Below are 15,850 nucleotides of genomic sequence, written 5' to 3' on the forward strand. Positions count from 1 at the left end.
TATCTTAGATATTTTTGCGTGTCTATGCAAGTATCCTTACCTCATTTGTTTTAATGGCCACATGGTATTCCGCTGCATGGATGGGCCATAATTGATTGAACTGCCCTCAGTTGCTGGGCATTTGGGTTGGTCATCCAACTTTGAGTGTTCAGGAGAATGTACCATGTGCCTAAATAAGCCATTATATATTGGCTAGTAATCTATACTTGTTGACCCTCTGTGTTGGTTCCTTCCTTCCCAGAAGCAGAAAGAACCAATCTTTCCTTATAACTGATGCTTGTCATTAAATGTAAAACCTCTGTGTGATTCACCATGTATTTATTTGTCTTTTGTTTTTGCCTTTTTCTCTCACGCAGTCATCTACAGCCAGGGACAAAGATGAGCAGGCCCTACCGGTAGGAGACAGCGGCTCTGTCTGTACCTGTTTGTGTGCCTGTGGAGAGTGTGGGGCCAGGGAGGGGGGAGGAGAGCTCCTGTGCTCAACAAACCATCCTCCCCCTTGGGATACGTAAATGGTTTAATCTGTCCTATGATTAGTGTCAACTGTGTTCTGATATTCACTGATGTTCAAATTATTTCTGGAACTAGGTTTCAAAACATTTGAGTTCACTCTTTCATTTGGCATAAACTTTTATAGGAGTTGAAAGAGTGAAATATTTCCTGATTGCATCCCAAGGGAGGTTGAGCTGAAGTTTGGGGATGGTTGTGGGATTGAATGCTTGATATCTGTTTTCTTCGTGTATCTGCATGCACCTAAGTCTTTGTTAGAAATTTCTTTTGGTTCCATCAAAAGAAATGCTGCATGAGAGCTGTGTGTTTAATATATATATAATACCCCAAAGAATGCTTTATGTTCTTCTATAGATAGAATCCTTCGCTAATGAAGATATCCACAGCAAGGTTCTTCCAGTTTCCTAGAGTGAGCATAGTAACAGTGGTTATGACAAATTATTAACGACAAACACATTTTCCAGTTCCTGTCCAATTAACACATCACATTCTGTAATGTGCAACATGGCAAGGAAATGACCTTCAGAGTTTTATGTGCAGCCGTCAAATAGTGATTACATTTCAACTCTATTCTAGTCTCTTACCCTTGCCCCTAAAATACTCTGAGCCTTAATCATCTGAATCAAATAACACAAGGCATTAAAAAATGTTACAGGCTTTTAAGACTGAAAAAATACTAGTAATAAAGATACATATGACCCCATCCCTCCTCCTGTTGTGCTCAGAGCAGAGACTTATGAGATTCATTGAGAGCCCCTAGGATAAACCAGATCTGGTGCTGGACTAGAGATACAGGCCCAGTCTCTTCCTTTTAGGAGCTTGTCATCTGGTTCACAATTGAGACATCGGTAATCCCCTCTGATTCCTCTTCAATCAGAGTTCAGAATATGATTTCTGATAGAATATCAATTATAATAAAATCACACTGAGAAATTCCGATTTCTCCATGTATCTCACCCTGGCACTTTACCCATACTTCAAGTTACTGTGGGTTCCATGTTTGTCTCCCAGTGTATGGACCATGATTGTTAATAAGTATTCTACTAAATAAGGGACCTATGGGCACTGTCCAAGACAACTAAGTTAACGAAATTTCCTTAGTGTTACGTTTAGAAGTCCAGTGTGTATCTTAAAATGCTAATGGTGGGTTGGTCTAGGAGGTGGTACTTGCCAAATGTATTTGATTGTGGGACTCTTCTTGGAAAGCCCCCTGTGGGTCTTGAGTGTGATGCAATACATTGGAAAACCCTGTAATGGAGATGGTTGGAACACTTTGTAGGAAATCGTGTTTGATTTTTACCTGCCCCCCCCCACATTTTATGTCACAATTTTGGATGAGAAGTTCAATAAGCATTTAATTCTCTCACACTACATTACCTCCCTCCCTCTAAAACCCAGCTGTCTGTAAAGCTCAGCTGCGTCTGAAGCCTCTTTCCCTGTGAGAACTAGCACAGACTCAACCACAGAAGGAGAAAGCAGTTCCTAGTCAGGATAAAAAAATCCATCAAATCCAGACGGTTTAGGGTTTCTTTTTTTAGATGATTTGCTTTTGAAGATGCCATGAAAAGAGTTTGTAAGTAACCTCATCTCTACAAGTTCTTTCTTCCCCTCTTACCTGTCAGCTTAACTTAATTAGCCAAAAGGTCACACTAGTAGTTTACACAAAAGGAAGACCCCCTTGGACATCAGGAAGGTTATCTGTGGATTCATAATAAGAGATTCTTTCTCTTCAAATCTCACTCAATACACACCATAGGCTGTGGTTCTCAGGGTAGAAGTGAGGTATTCCAGGGGATATGCAAGATGTTCCTTTGGGGAGCAAGGAGAAAATATTAGCAGCTCTATCATTTACTTCCTATATTCTTCATAATTTCTACTTTTGCAAATGTTTTATACTACATATGCTCCTATTTTAGTATGTGTGGATATAGAGATAGCAATGAGTACCTATAAGCATACTCAAAAATTTTATGGATAGGGTGTACAGTTCAAATATTTTAGGCATCATCCACTGGTTCAATAACAGATTTTGAGAGAAGCAAACCTGAGATCCATTCTTCGATTTTCATCTCTGTGACCTGGACACCTCATCTCACTTCTCTGAGACAAAGTTTCCTTCTCTTTCTACAGGGAATAGTGACTGCAGCTAGTTCATAGGGCTTCTTTTGAGATTGAGGAAAAGTAATGGAGGCGAAGCATGTAGCACATTGACTAGCATTTACTAAGCTCCCCTCCCCCAGCCCCCAAAACACAGTAGCAACTGATCCACTTAGGATGTGAGAAAGTAAGATTTGAAATGTACTTTGAAACTCTTTCATCCAATGGTGTGCGATCATGTGACAGAAATGAGTGCCCGCCAGACCGAGTGAGATCCTATCTGTAGTACACTTGCCTGTAGTTTCTGAGAACTAACAGCATCTTCGTCTGGTTTCTCTGCTCAGGCCAAGCCACGTCTCCAGCGAGGTGGAAGTTCTGCCTCCCTCCACAACAGCCTCATGAGGAATAGCATCTTTCAGCTCATGATTCACACCCTTGACCCACTCGCTGAAGGTAAATGTCAGGTGTTAGTTTGGGAGCTCGTTTGGGGGTCAAGAGGATGTGAAACGGCTTCGCTTCTGAAAATGTGTTTACGCTTCCAACACACAAGCCTGCCAGTGTCCTCGTGTGGAGCATCTGCTAGGAAGTGCTGGCCCCTTGGCATGCTTTATCTGCAACAGCTCTGTTCACAATTGGAGAGTCTGGTACCAAGAGTAGGATCAGGGGTCTGTATACTGGTTCTCTTTTGATGCCTCCAGCATAAATAGTTTGTTATGAGGAAGAGAACACAAAAAGGCTTCTCTCCCTTCCAGCTAGAGTGATGGTTCTCTTTCATTATCCCTCCTAAGTTCCAAAATGAAGTTGTGTATGAAGATTTATTGTGCATTTTAAAAAAGAGAGAGAAGGGGACACCTAGGTGGCTCAGCTGGTTAAGTGTCCGACTTCGGCTCAGGTTTGGGAGCTCGAGCCCCACATTGGGCTCTTTGCTGTCAGCACAGAGCCCACTTCAGACCTCTGTCCCCCTCTCTCTCTGCCCCTCCCCTGCCTGCTCTCTCTCTCTCTCTCACAAAAGTAAACTTAAAAATTATTTTTAATAATAAGTAAATGAGAAAGAGAGAGAGAGAAACTCCATGCTTAATAGGGTCATGAATAGTTTGGGGAATGATGTTCACTGTAAAACGTTTAAATTGTCCTGATTCTTTGACAGTTGGAGAGTGGTTGGTGAGCATCCAAAGAGCCTTCTCGAAGGTAAATGCTTAGGACCAGTCACTGGGGACCTGAAAGGCCTAGTTCATCTCCTAGGGTAATCATATGAACCATCACAAAGAATCCAATATTGTTTTCTTCCAAGTTTTACTCATTCACAATGAAGGCAGACCCACTGTGTTTCTTAACTTGCATAACTATCCTAAAACAATTAAGTTTCCAGTAGGTAGCTATCTTATGTGTCAAATGAATCACAGTTAGGCTGCTAACAGGGGGTTCAAATGTAAGCTAGTCTGTTCTCTTTTCATCTCTGGACCTTATAATTGGACCAGATGTTACATGGGGGCCAAAAGGGATCATTGGAGGAATATGGCCGGGGACATGTGGGATGAGATTGTCAAATCATGTCACATAAATCTGAGGTCTTACTCAATATAAAGCTTTGCTGAATAATTTCAGAGGTACAGGTCATCAAGAGATTCTGATAAAGGAAAAAATTCAGGGGACCTCACAAGAATGGCTCCCTAGGTCCGTTCTTCCCTCACTAAATACATACCTCTCACCCAGAATAATAGGTGGGGATCATGGGGTCACCTCTTACTACAGAGCATTTTGACTCTGAAACATCTCCATTTCATTCCCACAGAGAGTTGTATAGTTGATATGATATTCTCCAAGGAGCCCTGCTTCATAGACACTGAGTCCTCTTGGCTAGAGGTAATCTTTAGCTGGGAGCATCCTAAATATAATTACTCTCTTTACCCAGAGGCCCACTAGACAAGGAATTACATGTGGTCACTAGCCCTCTCTTCCTTCTCTTGGGTCCCCCCCATTCCCCCAGAGAAGGGAAGGAAGGGATGGGAGGTCAACTTCCTCCCAGCCACTAAGCAGTTGTGTGACATTGGGCAAATGAGAGTCTCTCTAGTACTTGGTTTCTTCATCTATAGTAATAGTTGCCTTTGTCTAGCCCTTGACAGTTGACAGAGCATTGTCACCCCAGTGAATTTATACTTTATAACTACACTTCAGAGCCAACATTATTATTCTAATTTTGTAAAATCTCATACCACCAACATAGATCTAAGATCTACCTACTCTCTGCCAGCTCTTGACTCCAAACTATCCTTATCATTTTCCTGGATTCCTGCAGAGCCCTGGATTTCCACCACCTCATTGCCTCTTCCTCTGTGTATTATTCACACAGCACCCCTCACGTAATCCTCTTACAAAGTAAATCAAATTATGCCACTCCTGCTTATAACCTGCAGTGGTTTCCCACGCCTCTTGGAACAATTGTGAAATGTTTATCATGGTGTATAGGATATGCCTGTTTCTCCAAACTCAATTTGACTCCCTTTGCTTTAGCCATGGGGGGTCTCTCTGTCTCCAGTCAGGTACTTCTTTCCTGCCTCAGGGTCTTTGCAGAGGCTGTTCCCCCCACCCAGAATATTTTTCTTTCTCCCACTCTCTTCCACTTTCCCTGCACATTCTTCAGCAAGTTGTCTGCATGACACTTCCTGACCATCTGGTACAAGTCAGGGCCCCACTCCTCATTTCAGCACACCCTTTCATTTTTCCTTATTGCTCACATTATAACTTGTGTGACTCTTTACCGCCTGTCTCCCTGAGGATGCAGTAAATTGCTACAGAGCAGGAACTCTATTTAATTCACTAGCTTCCCCCCAAACTCTAGCAGAGTACCTGGCGCATAGTAGCTACTAAAACTCAGAAAGATTAAGCAAGGTGGCCAAAGTCAGGCTTTTGACCTGATAGTCACAAAATTTCAAAGCCTTCTAATGCCCGTGGGTTTAAAATGATGTCTTGGTTATTTTGGGCCACTCTCTTTTCCACCCCCATCATCCTGAAGGGCCACATAAGAGAAGAAAAGAACCATTTAACTGTCCCAACTTGATTATGAGCAGGCAACTGAGAATGTTTATTTTTTGCAAGGCAGCATTATGTAGTAATTAAGAGGATGGACTCCAAAGCCAAACTCTGTGGGTCTAGATCCCAGCTCTGCATTTACTAGCTGTGTGACCTTGGACAAGATACTTAACCCCTCTGTACCTCCATTTCCTCATTTGTAAAATCAGGATGTCTCCTTCATAAGGTTGTTGTAAGGATTAAAGGAGTGAATATGCATAAAGCATTTGATGCATTGCCTAGCAAGTCATAAGAACTATATACAGGTTTAGAATTATCCTATTTCATTACTCAGAAAAAATAATTCATCATGGTTCTTTTTAATTTAAAATATGCAAAAGGCTAAGATTAAAAAAATGTCTTCCTCCTCCATCAGTCTCCCAGTTTTCTCCAGTCCTCAATTCTTCCCAGAGAAAACTACACGGTAACCAATGTCTCGGGACTCATTCCAGAGACATTCTATGCGTATACGAATGTGTGTGTGTGTGTGTGTGTGTTTGTGTGTGTCCATCCTTGCCTGGAGACCTCCACAATCTAACTTTCCCTGGTGTTTGTTTGAGAGACTTCGGTTCTGGTGGGGCCTTTTGTTGTTCTTCCTGTTTGGTGGGGGAAGTAATGCTTTGTTTCCGTGAGATAAGACAGAACGAATCTGGGTTCATCTCGGAGTAGGGCCATCAGTGATTTTCCGAAACACCTGGCCCTTGTGGGGCCATGTGCAATTAAAGTGCTTGTTCCTGCTATAGCAAGATGTGCCTTCTGAATCCAGCGCCTGCTTTCAAGGTGAAACCTCTCCCTGAAAGACAGGGAGCACTCTAGCAGTATGAGTCTGTGAGAACGCTGAGAACCACATAATCAGTTCTGGACTTGAGTGATTAGAAAATATGGAAAGCACTTCAATGCTTTAAAATTACTCCATAGCACACAGCCAAGAAAACAGATTGCTCTGGTATTTTTCCCCCAAAATTCACAATCGTTTTCCATTCCAAGAACAGCCAAAAGAAATTAACCCACTGCTCTCAGAAATAGCCTTCTCTCTTAGATGATAGTCTGCATCTAATCACTTGAACTGACACGTCCTTATGCGAAACTGTCACCTTTTCACAACGTAGAACATGCTGGTCGCACCATTGGTGGGTGGTGTGAACACTGCTGTAGCTTCCTATTACGATGAAGGTCAGTTCAATGCTGCTCCTGGTGTTTACCTAGATGGGCACTGGCACCACAGGGCGTACATTCAGTGTTCACAGAGGAAGTGTTCACCTTCGTTTGGAAACCTTCTCTAGGACCAGTGGCTCATGGATAGACATTTCTCTTTGACTCATCCGTGCCACTCAAGTGTTTCTGTTTCCCACCACCCAGTGATTGAGCTGTTGACAGATGCCTTCACTGATGGATGGTTCAGCCTCTGAACCTGAGTCAAAAGATCCAGCAGTGTTTGGGTTTCAGTTATCTATTGCTATGTAACAAAGCGGCCAAGATGGAAGCGGCCCCACCATATTGGGGCACCTGGCTGGATCAGTCCATGAAGGCCCTGACTCCTGACTTTGGCTCAGGTCATGATCTTGGGGTTTGTGAGTTAGAGTCCCACATTAGGTTCCATGCTGACAGTGTGGAGCGTATATAGGATTCCCTTTCTTCCTCTCTTTGCCTCTTGACCACTCTCACTTTCTCTCTCTCTCTCTCTCTGTCTCTCAAAACTTATAAATAAGCTTAAAATAACTAGATTTAAAAATAAATAATTGTTGTAGAAACTAATTTGACAATAAACTATTTGTAAAAAATAAATAAATAAATAAATAAATAAATAAATAATTGTTTTAAAAAAAGCACCAGGTGCCTGGGTGGCTTACTCAGTTAAGCCTCTGACTCTTAATTTCAGCTCATGTCATTAACTTGTAGTTTGTGAGTTCGAGTCCTGCATCAGGCTCCATGCTGATAGTGTAGAGCCTGCTTGAGATTCTCTCTCTGCCCCTTTCCTGATCATGCTCACTCTTGCTCTCTCTCTCCTTTTCTCTCTCTCTCTCAAAACTTATAAATAAGCTTAAAATAAATAAACTTAAACATAAATAAATTTTTAAAAAAGCACCAGGTGCCTGGGTGGCTCAGTCAGTTAAGCCTCTGACTCTACCATCATATTATAATTGCTCATGATTTCATGGATCAGGAATTTGGGCCGGAATCAGTGGGATGATTCTTCAGTTCCATGTGGTATCAGTGGAGGTCACTTGCTGTTATACAGTAGATGGACTGGTTAGAGAGTCCAACTGGGCCTAATTCATGGGCCTGGCACCTTTGGAACTAGAGTAGAAGGCTGGACTCAACTGGATACCACCCCACCCTCCACTCTCCATGTTATCTCAGGGCCTTTCCACATGGTTAGATGCAGTGGCTAAGGGTTCCAAGAGCAAATCTTCCAAGAGGCCCAAACAGAAGCTACAAGGATTCCAATGACCTAACCTGAGAAATCCCTAAATGTCACTTCTGCATTCTACCAGTCAAGCAGCCACAAAGGCCAGCTCAGACTATAGGGGAGAAGGAGAAGACTCTATTTCAAAATGGAAAGACATCAGAGAATTTGAAACTACTTTTAATCTAATCCAATCTGTTTCGGGGACACATACCATTGATTGGCTCATGTATTCATTGGTGTGCTTTGGACAGACTACACTGTGGGAAAGAGACAAAGCCGTAGTCACCTTACCTTGGATGAAGGTTTAGTCCAAAACAAAACTGAGCAGTGCCTTTCCAGGGCCATAGAATGAATAGGACATCGCTTATGAGAGAAAGGTATGTGTGTATAGCATGTGTAAATAGTTGTAATAAGGAATGTGTTTCTTCTATAAGAAAGCCCTAGAGAGCTAGCATTATCAATCTTTGGGATCACAATATGGCTGTCTGAATTGATCTTTCTAATATACTCAGTGTCTCATATTGATTTTAACATTTTCTCTAAATAAGCCATTATATCATAAAGATCTTTATGAAGATATACATCTTGATGAACCCAAAATAAGGGTGCTGGAAGTCACACTTTGGGATTGTATAGCTTCTACTATCAATTTGTCTAAATAATAATACCACTAACGAATATTTACAGAGTGCTTACTATGAGCCAGGCACTACATTGAGTGCTCTCATTAATGATTATAAATCATCTCATTTCATCCTTGCACTAGCCCTCCTCCATCATTCAGAGGAGGACACTGTAGTGTAAAGAGGCTGTGGCTTGCCTCACCAAACAATACAGGCAGTCAATGGCAGAGCCACAGTTTGAACCTGCATCTACCTGACTCCAGGTCTGTGTTTCCAAGTCGCCAAGTCTTCTTGTGTTCCTCTGCTGCCTTGTGTAATCTCACGTCCAACTCGGTGTTCTCTGTTCTGGTGTAGACTCCAGCACAAATGGCGGGAGCTCTGACCTATCCCCAAACCAATCACACATTCAGTTTGGAAGATGTAAATTTCCCATACATAAGCCTTTGCAGCAAGGCCTGTCTTAGCCTTGGGCCCTCCCATCACATCCCCCACACCTTGAGTTGCAGCCACTCTTGTGAGCCTTCGGTGCCCCTTATTCTCATCCCTCAGCTGCTGAGTAACTGTTGACCGCCCCATCTAGGATGACCTGGCTACTATTCGACACAGGAAAAGGTATCCCATAGCTAACTCTGCAACTCCAGGAGAGCCCAGTGACTGGGTGATGGAATGGAGACACTGATGTGGGGACAAGGCATGTGGAATGCCATTAGTGTTTGGCCATGTAGTAACAAAGTCAGCATGTGGTCCAAGGATCAAACTACCTGGGTTCAAATCTTGGCTCAACCTCTTGCTTTGAGACCTTGCTCAAGTTTCTCAACCTAACAGGGCCTCAGTTTCTCCACTTTTAAAATGGGATAATGGTAGCACCACCAGAGACCATTTATGATTGGTATTCCTCTACCTTTTAGGGCCTTGGTTTCTTCACCTGTAAAAGAGAATGATGATAGTTCCACCATCAAAGCTCTATGGGGAGCATTCAATACAATAATACCCCCAGAATCATTCAATTAGTGCTCATTGGCTGTTGGCAATGATTTTCCAGTTAAAATTGTGTTCTGTGTCATGTAATAGAATCCAGTTGTAATGGCTTAATTTAAGAGGCTTCTTTTTTTTAATTTTAATGTTCATTTTTGAAGGAGAAAGAGAGACATAATGTTAGTGGCAGAGGGGCAGAGGGAGGAAGACACAGAATCTGAAATGGGCTCCAGTCTCTGAGCTATCAGCACAGAGCCTGATGCAGGGCTCAATGTCACAAACCATGAGATCATGACCTGAGCTGAAGTTGGATGCTTAACCGACTGATCCACCCAGGCACTACTAAGAGGCTTCTTTAAGACGATTTTTTTAGAGAAGTTTTGAGTTTACAACATAATTGAGAGGAAGGTACAAAGAGTTCCCCTACACCACTTACCCCCACACATGAATAGCTTCCTCACCTTGGGGTTCACTCTTGGTATTGTACATTCTATGGGTTTAGGCAAATGTGTAATGAAATATATCCAGCATTATACTATCAGAGTATTTATTGTCCTAAAAATCCTCTATGCTTTGCCCGTACATGCGTCTCATGTGCACACACATACACACACACACACATACACACACCCCTGGCAACTATTGATCTTTATATTGTCCCCATAGTTCTGCCTTTTCTAGGATGTCATACAGATGAAATCATGTAGTATAAATAGCCTTTTCAGATTGGCATTAATCGTTTTTTTAGATTTTTATTTCTCTTATTTAACCAGAAGCCCAAGAGCAAGCAGTCCAAGGCTGGTCACACAGTTCCCCTCTGCCATGAGGAACACAGTGTCCTTCTGTTTTTTCCATTCTTCCATCCAAAGTGTGTTTCTCCCATCCTCATCAGAAGGCAGCTGCTCCCCTCAAGTTCCCCCCTCCCCCAGCATCCCAGTATTCTGGGAAGAAGACAGTGCAGCTGTCTTTTTTAATCAGAAAAACCGTACACTGTTCCCAGAAGCAGACTTCCACTTACACCACACAGGTCAGAATGGAGCTGTGTGACCACCCCAGCTTACAAAGCAACTAGAACAGGCCACTCTTGCCTCCCCAAACATGGAACTCCATGTAGATCCCAGTGAAAGTCAATTGTGTGCCCCTTCTTCTTCTGGTCCTTAGTAACCTTAATCCTGTCTGCTCAGTTCCTGATTTGCAGAGAACAGATGGGACATTTCCCTTCCCTGTTTTGAAGGGCCTTCTTTTGGCCCACAAGTCCAACTTTTGAACAGTGGCCCTGTATCCTCCTCCAGAAAAGACACACACCAAACCTGTCATCTAAGAATCCTGGTTACCCTAAAACATAAGTGAAAGATACCCAACCTCTGCTCGAGACCATCTCACCAATGGTAAAAGCCCTAAGGCCCCCTGATTCCTGCCCTCCCTTTATCTGTGTCTCCTCCCCTCTCCTCCTCTTCTTTCCTCCTCTAACAGCCCTCCTCTCCTTCCTCACTTCTCTGGCTGCCCACCAGCTTCTTCACACAAACTCCAAGCACACTCCCACCTAGGGGCTTTTGCACATGTTCTTTATTCCCCCGGATATCCAAATGGCTTCTCCCCTCCCTTCCTTCAAATCAGCCTTCAGACCTCACCTGATCAGAGAGACCTTACTCCATTAGCCTTTGAAAAGTAGCAAAATCAAAACAATGATAATAAAGCAGAGTTTTAGATCTTCCTTGACCCAGTCTATTATTTCTCTGTGACACTTGTCACCATGAAGGTACCTATTTGTTGTTGCTGCCTGTCTCTCCCTGGTATAGCTGGCAGGGCAGGACATGGGGCACCCCACACACATGGACCCCAACACATACTTGTTGAATGCATTAAATGACTCCTTGCCTTTATAATTTATCTGCTGGAGAGCTCTCTCTCTCTCTCTCTCTCTCTCTCTCTATCTCTATCTCTATCTATCTGGCCTTGTACATTGTCTTGGTCCATGCCCTGCCAAGGGGCTCTTTCTGATTGTGACCAGCAAAGTCCTAGTCAGTTGATGGTTGTCTCTGCAAGAATGAATAGCAGTCGTTTCTGCCATGGCCACCATTGTATCTGCTGTGGCCACCATTGTATCCCCAGCCTTTTGCATGGCACTTATATGAAGTAGATGCTCAGTAAATATTTGCTGAATGAGCGACTAAATCCCTCTCTGGTTCTGAAGGTACTGCTGTGATTGGAGATGTTTGCTGTCTGTCTCTCGCCTTCTTGATGAGTTTTCCTGTCCCCTCCTGCTTTTCTTTCCAAATGCTTGGTTCTTCTATTTCATTTCCTTTTCTTCTCTTGGTTATCCCTTTGGTTCTTTTACTTGTTGCATTCCACAGGCCTAATTTTATATGGTCAAAGAATCACAAAGAATCACATCACTGCAGAATTCTAAAAAAACTGACTGTTTAGCCTTCCACTCATTTTACAAAAGCAAATGCCTATAAGATAGCATCTCCCACATCCTCTTATGTTAAATTGTATTTGCGAAGGAAATTGCAAACGAAGTTCCTCATTCAGTCTCTGTGGATTCAGGGATTATCTCCTACAACTCCAGTAATTTCTCCTTCCTTGTGGAATTTTAAAATTTTAATTTACCTTTTTTTCATAGTAAAAACAATTTTACTATTAAGAGCAAAATCTGACAAGTGCACTTGATACCCGAGAAACACAAAAGTAAGACTAATACTTGCCTAATGAGCTATAATTGAACTGAAGGATTATTTAACTATAGGGCTTGAGGCAGTTTAGGAAAGCGGGTCCCCCTGCCTAGTATGTGATTCCCCCTCAGGCTGTTTTTCATGATAAAACCTTCAGAATCCCACGATGAGATGTCTGAAAATGACACTGTGCTCATACCTAGCTTATTTTCTGTTAGAAAGACAGGCAGATTTTTCCCTTTGCAAATTCACTTCACGTTACCAGAGTCCATCTCTGCTGCCATGACTTTCCATTCATGTTACCTTCATTCAGACTGGTGAGGGGCACATCCTGGGAGGCTTTCTCCTGGCTTCCTGAAGGACAGTTTTACTCCCTCATCTCCCCTCCAGTCATTATTGGGACATCCGCATGTCTGTCCCAGGCTTTATCAGTCTGGCTCAGGCAATGGGCAGTGAGCAAGCAGCCTCAGTGACCTGAATTCCAGGACATCTCACTTGTAAAACTTCACAATTGAGTAGCAAATATCTGGTGTTTTCACCATCTTCCCCATGAGTTTTCAAACTTTAAAAAAAATTAATAGCAGGACCCTTTGTTCAAAAGAATTCCCACAGAGAAGAGTAAAAAATTTTAAACTGGTAGAACTATGAAGAGTCCCCTCAAGTCAAATCCTTTAGCAAGGTGCCTGATTGAACAACTCTCCTCCAGATCCGTGATGATAAACATAAAAGCAATAGAGACACCACTTACAAATGCAACAAAGCCATCAAGTACCAAGAATTAACCCGAAGGAAATGTTTAAGAACTTTATAGCAAATACCTGAAGAACCCAGAAGATCTCAAGCAATGTTGATCTATTATAAAGATATCAGTTCTCCCCCAATTAAAATCTAAATGCAACTCCCCAAAATTGAAATCCCAAAAAGATACTTCATGTGACTTCATCAGCTCAATCTGTAAATTTATGTAGAATATGGAAGAAGAGCAAAAACATTTTTCACAAAGCATGAAAAGGGAAAATATGCCCCCATCAAAGATCAAAATGCAGCTTTGGGATGTTCTGGTTGAACGGGTCAGCAGGAAGGAGGAGGACTGGACCAGAGGCAGCTGGGGTTTTCCCAGAGGAGACCCTGGGAAATAGGAGTCAGAGGTGAGGGCCACTGTCCTATGGAATCTGTTCGGTGCTCTTAGGCAGAGCACTCTGGGAGATAGAGAGGGGTTTCCTAGAGCACCCACATCATTTATTTGAAGGAACAAAGTCCTCCATCCTGAAGCTGTGAAAACACACATTTGTGGAGGCAACATCACACTGTGACAAGTGCAGATGAATAAACTATACTGAGCACAGGGGTGGGCGGAGTAAACCCTGAGTGTGGGCGATCACCGCTTGCTGGAGCTTGAGGAAGGTCATCTCAGGGCATGAACCTGAAGGCAGAGCCAGCAGGGGAGTGTGCCTACAGAAAGTGAGTTTGCGTGTGGTTCTCAAAGGAGGCGAGGAGCATGGGCAGGCAGGGGAGAAGGCAGGAGTTCAAGGCATTGGAACCGGTGGACTCAGGGAGATTCAAAACTAGGGTTGTTGACCCAACCAGAATGGGAGCTCCTTTGAGAGGAGCAGGCATGTGTGCTTTGAACCTTGAATTAACTTTCTAGCAGTCTCTCCTGTCAAGGGGCACTAGGGATGTGTGTGTGTGTGTGTCCCTGTGTGTGTCTGTGTACATGTGTATGTGTGTGCATGACTCAAAGGTAGGATGGGAAGGGCCTTACAGATGGTGAAGAGGGAAAACTAAGGAGTAGAATTGGTCAAGTGTGTACAATGTGCCACATACCTGACATTCATCTCAGTAATTCCCTGAATAGTGGCTATGGGAATTTTTGAGGAAACTGAGGTACAGAGATTGACATTACTTGCTCATAGTCACTTAGCTCCTGAGTTTGCCCTCAGAGCCTAAATGTTTTCTATGCACCCAGGACTCCCATCTATAGCTGCACATACCCATCTTCTGCACACATAGCCATACATCTATTTGTAAAATCATTCCAATTCTTTAACATATACATCTAGTGTTAACTTGAAACTGACATTAAGATTAAAAATGTTCACTTGCTTGCTGGCTTTTCTTTTTTTCTCACCAAACAGCAGAACTTGTTACTTCCCTAGCTTCTATTTTTAAACACAGCTTCAATATGAGTTTTCATAAGTTGTCATTTGATCCCAGAAGAAAGTCATTTTCATGCCTATTTTCACTCAAAATATGGGGAAGTTGGCCCTGAAAGGCAGTATTGTCACCTTTCTCTTTATCCCAAGTCATAGATCAGTTTAAATTACCCAAGAAAACTGTTTACATGCAGCCTCAGCTGGTAAGTGAGTAGACAACGGGAGTGAAAAATCTTTATTGGAGAAGAAAACAATCCTATCTACCGGCCATGTTTTTAATAAGATGACAGCAGTTTAAATGCCCGGGTAGAGGAAGACAGACTATTAATGCCTCTCACAGAGCAAATGCAGGGACAAGTCAAATAGCTCCTGTGTTTGGGGAATAGTAAAGCATTACTCTTGGATTTGAATGGCAAAGATGATTGAAATTGAATCTCTCTTTGGGCTTTACACATTATAAATAAGTTTCATTTGAGGCATGAAGGGAATGTCAATGGTCTTATTGAAATCGATGATTTTGGAATATGGACAGAGGTTTTTTCCCTTTCTCTCTCTCTCTCTAACTCTCTCTCAAAAAGGTTTGCTTTGAAGGACAGAGGTTTTTTTTCCCTTTCTCTCTCTCTATAACTCTCTCTTTTTCAAGAAAGTTTGCTTTGAAGTAAAGACAATGAAGGAATGTGGCCAAAAAGGTGATTTTGATAGCACTTGAGCACAGAGAAGGAAAAAGACATAGAAGCATCCATAATCTTACAGATTTATCTTTGTTCTCTTTAACTTATCACATGCTCAAAAGATGCAGTTAGAACTCCCTCAGAGGAAGGACTCAAGAGTTCCAGAGATAGTGAGGAGCTATCACAGGCATGATGATGTAGTGACCAAAAGACAGGAGCAGCACTGAAAATGTACTTTGATTTTACCAATGACTCTGCCTGTTCAAAATGTGTATCAATATATAAGTATCATCTATGATAAGAGAATGTTTTTTTGCCAATGAAACACTAAAGGACACCTATGCTTGTTTAATTTTTTAAAAATGTTTTATTTATTTCTGAGAGAGAAAGAGAGACTGTGTGAGCAGGGGAGGGTCAGAGAAAGAGGGAGACAAAGAATCCAAAGACAGGCTTCAGGCTCTGAGCTGTCAGCACAGAGCCCAACGCAGGGCTTGAACCCACAAACCGTGAGATCATGACCTGAGCTGAAGTCGGACACTTAACCGACTAAGCCACCCACGCGCCCCATCTCTGCTTGTTTAATAAACGGCAGGACCTTGCTTAATGGAGAGCAAGTTGGATGACTTGCATTCAGTTAGGAGACAGCTTGCTGTGATCATAGCCAAAA

The 15,850-nt window shown here is 42.6% G+C and overlaps 1 protein-coding gene across 2 annotated transcripts in view; it reads left to right on the plus strand.

Moving 5' to 3' along the window:
• SLC24A2 (solute carrier family 24 member 2) overlaps positions 1-15,850 on the plus strand; it is a 251,499-nt gene that overhangs the window by 158,594 nt on the left and 77,055 nt on the right. For both annotated transcript variants that reach the window (XM_039244429.1, XM_039244428.1), the window contains exons 2-3: positions 357-395; positions 2,952-3,060. In XM_039244429.1, the coding sequence (XP_039100360.1) occupies positions 357-395; positions 2,952-3,060 (148 nt within the window). The remainder of the gene's footprint in view (positions 1-356; positions 396-2,951; positions 3,061-15,850) is intronic.

This window comes from Hyaena hyaena, unplaced genomic scaffold (assembly GCF_003009895.1).
Source record: "Hyaena hyaena isolate Hyena2069 unplaced genomic scaffold, ASM300989v1 scaffold_240, whole genome shotgun sequence".
Taxonomy (NCBI): domain Eukaryota; kingdom Metazoa; phylum Chordata; class Mammalia; order Carnivora; family Hyaenidae; genus Hyaena; species Hyaena hyaena.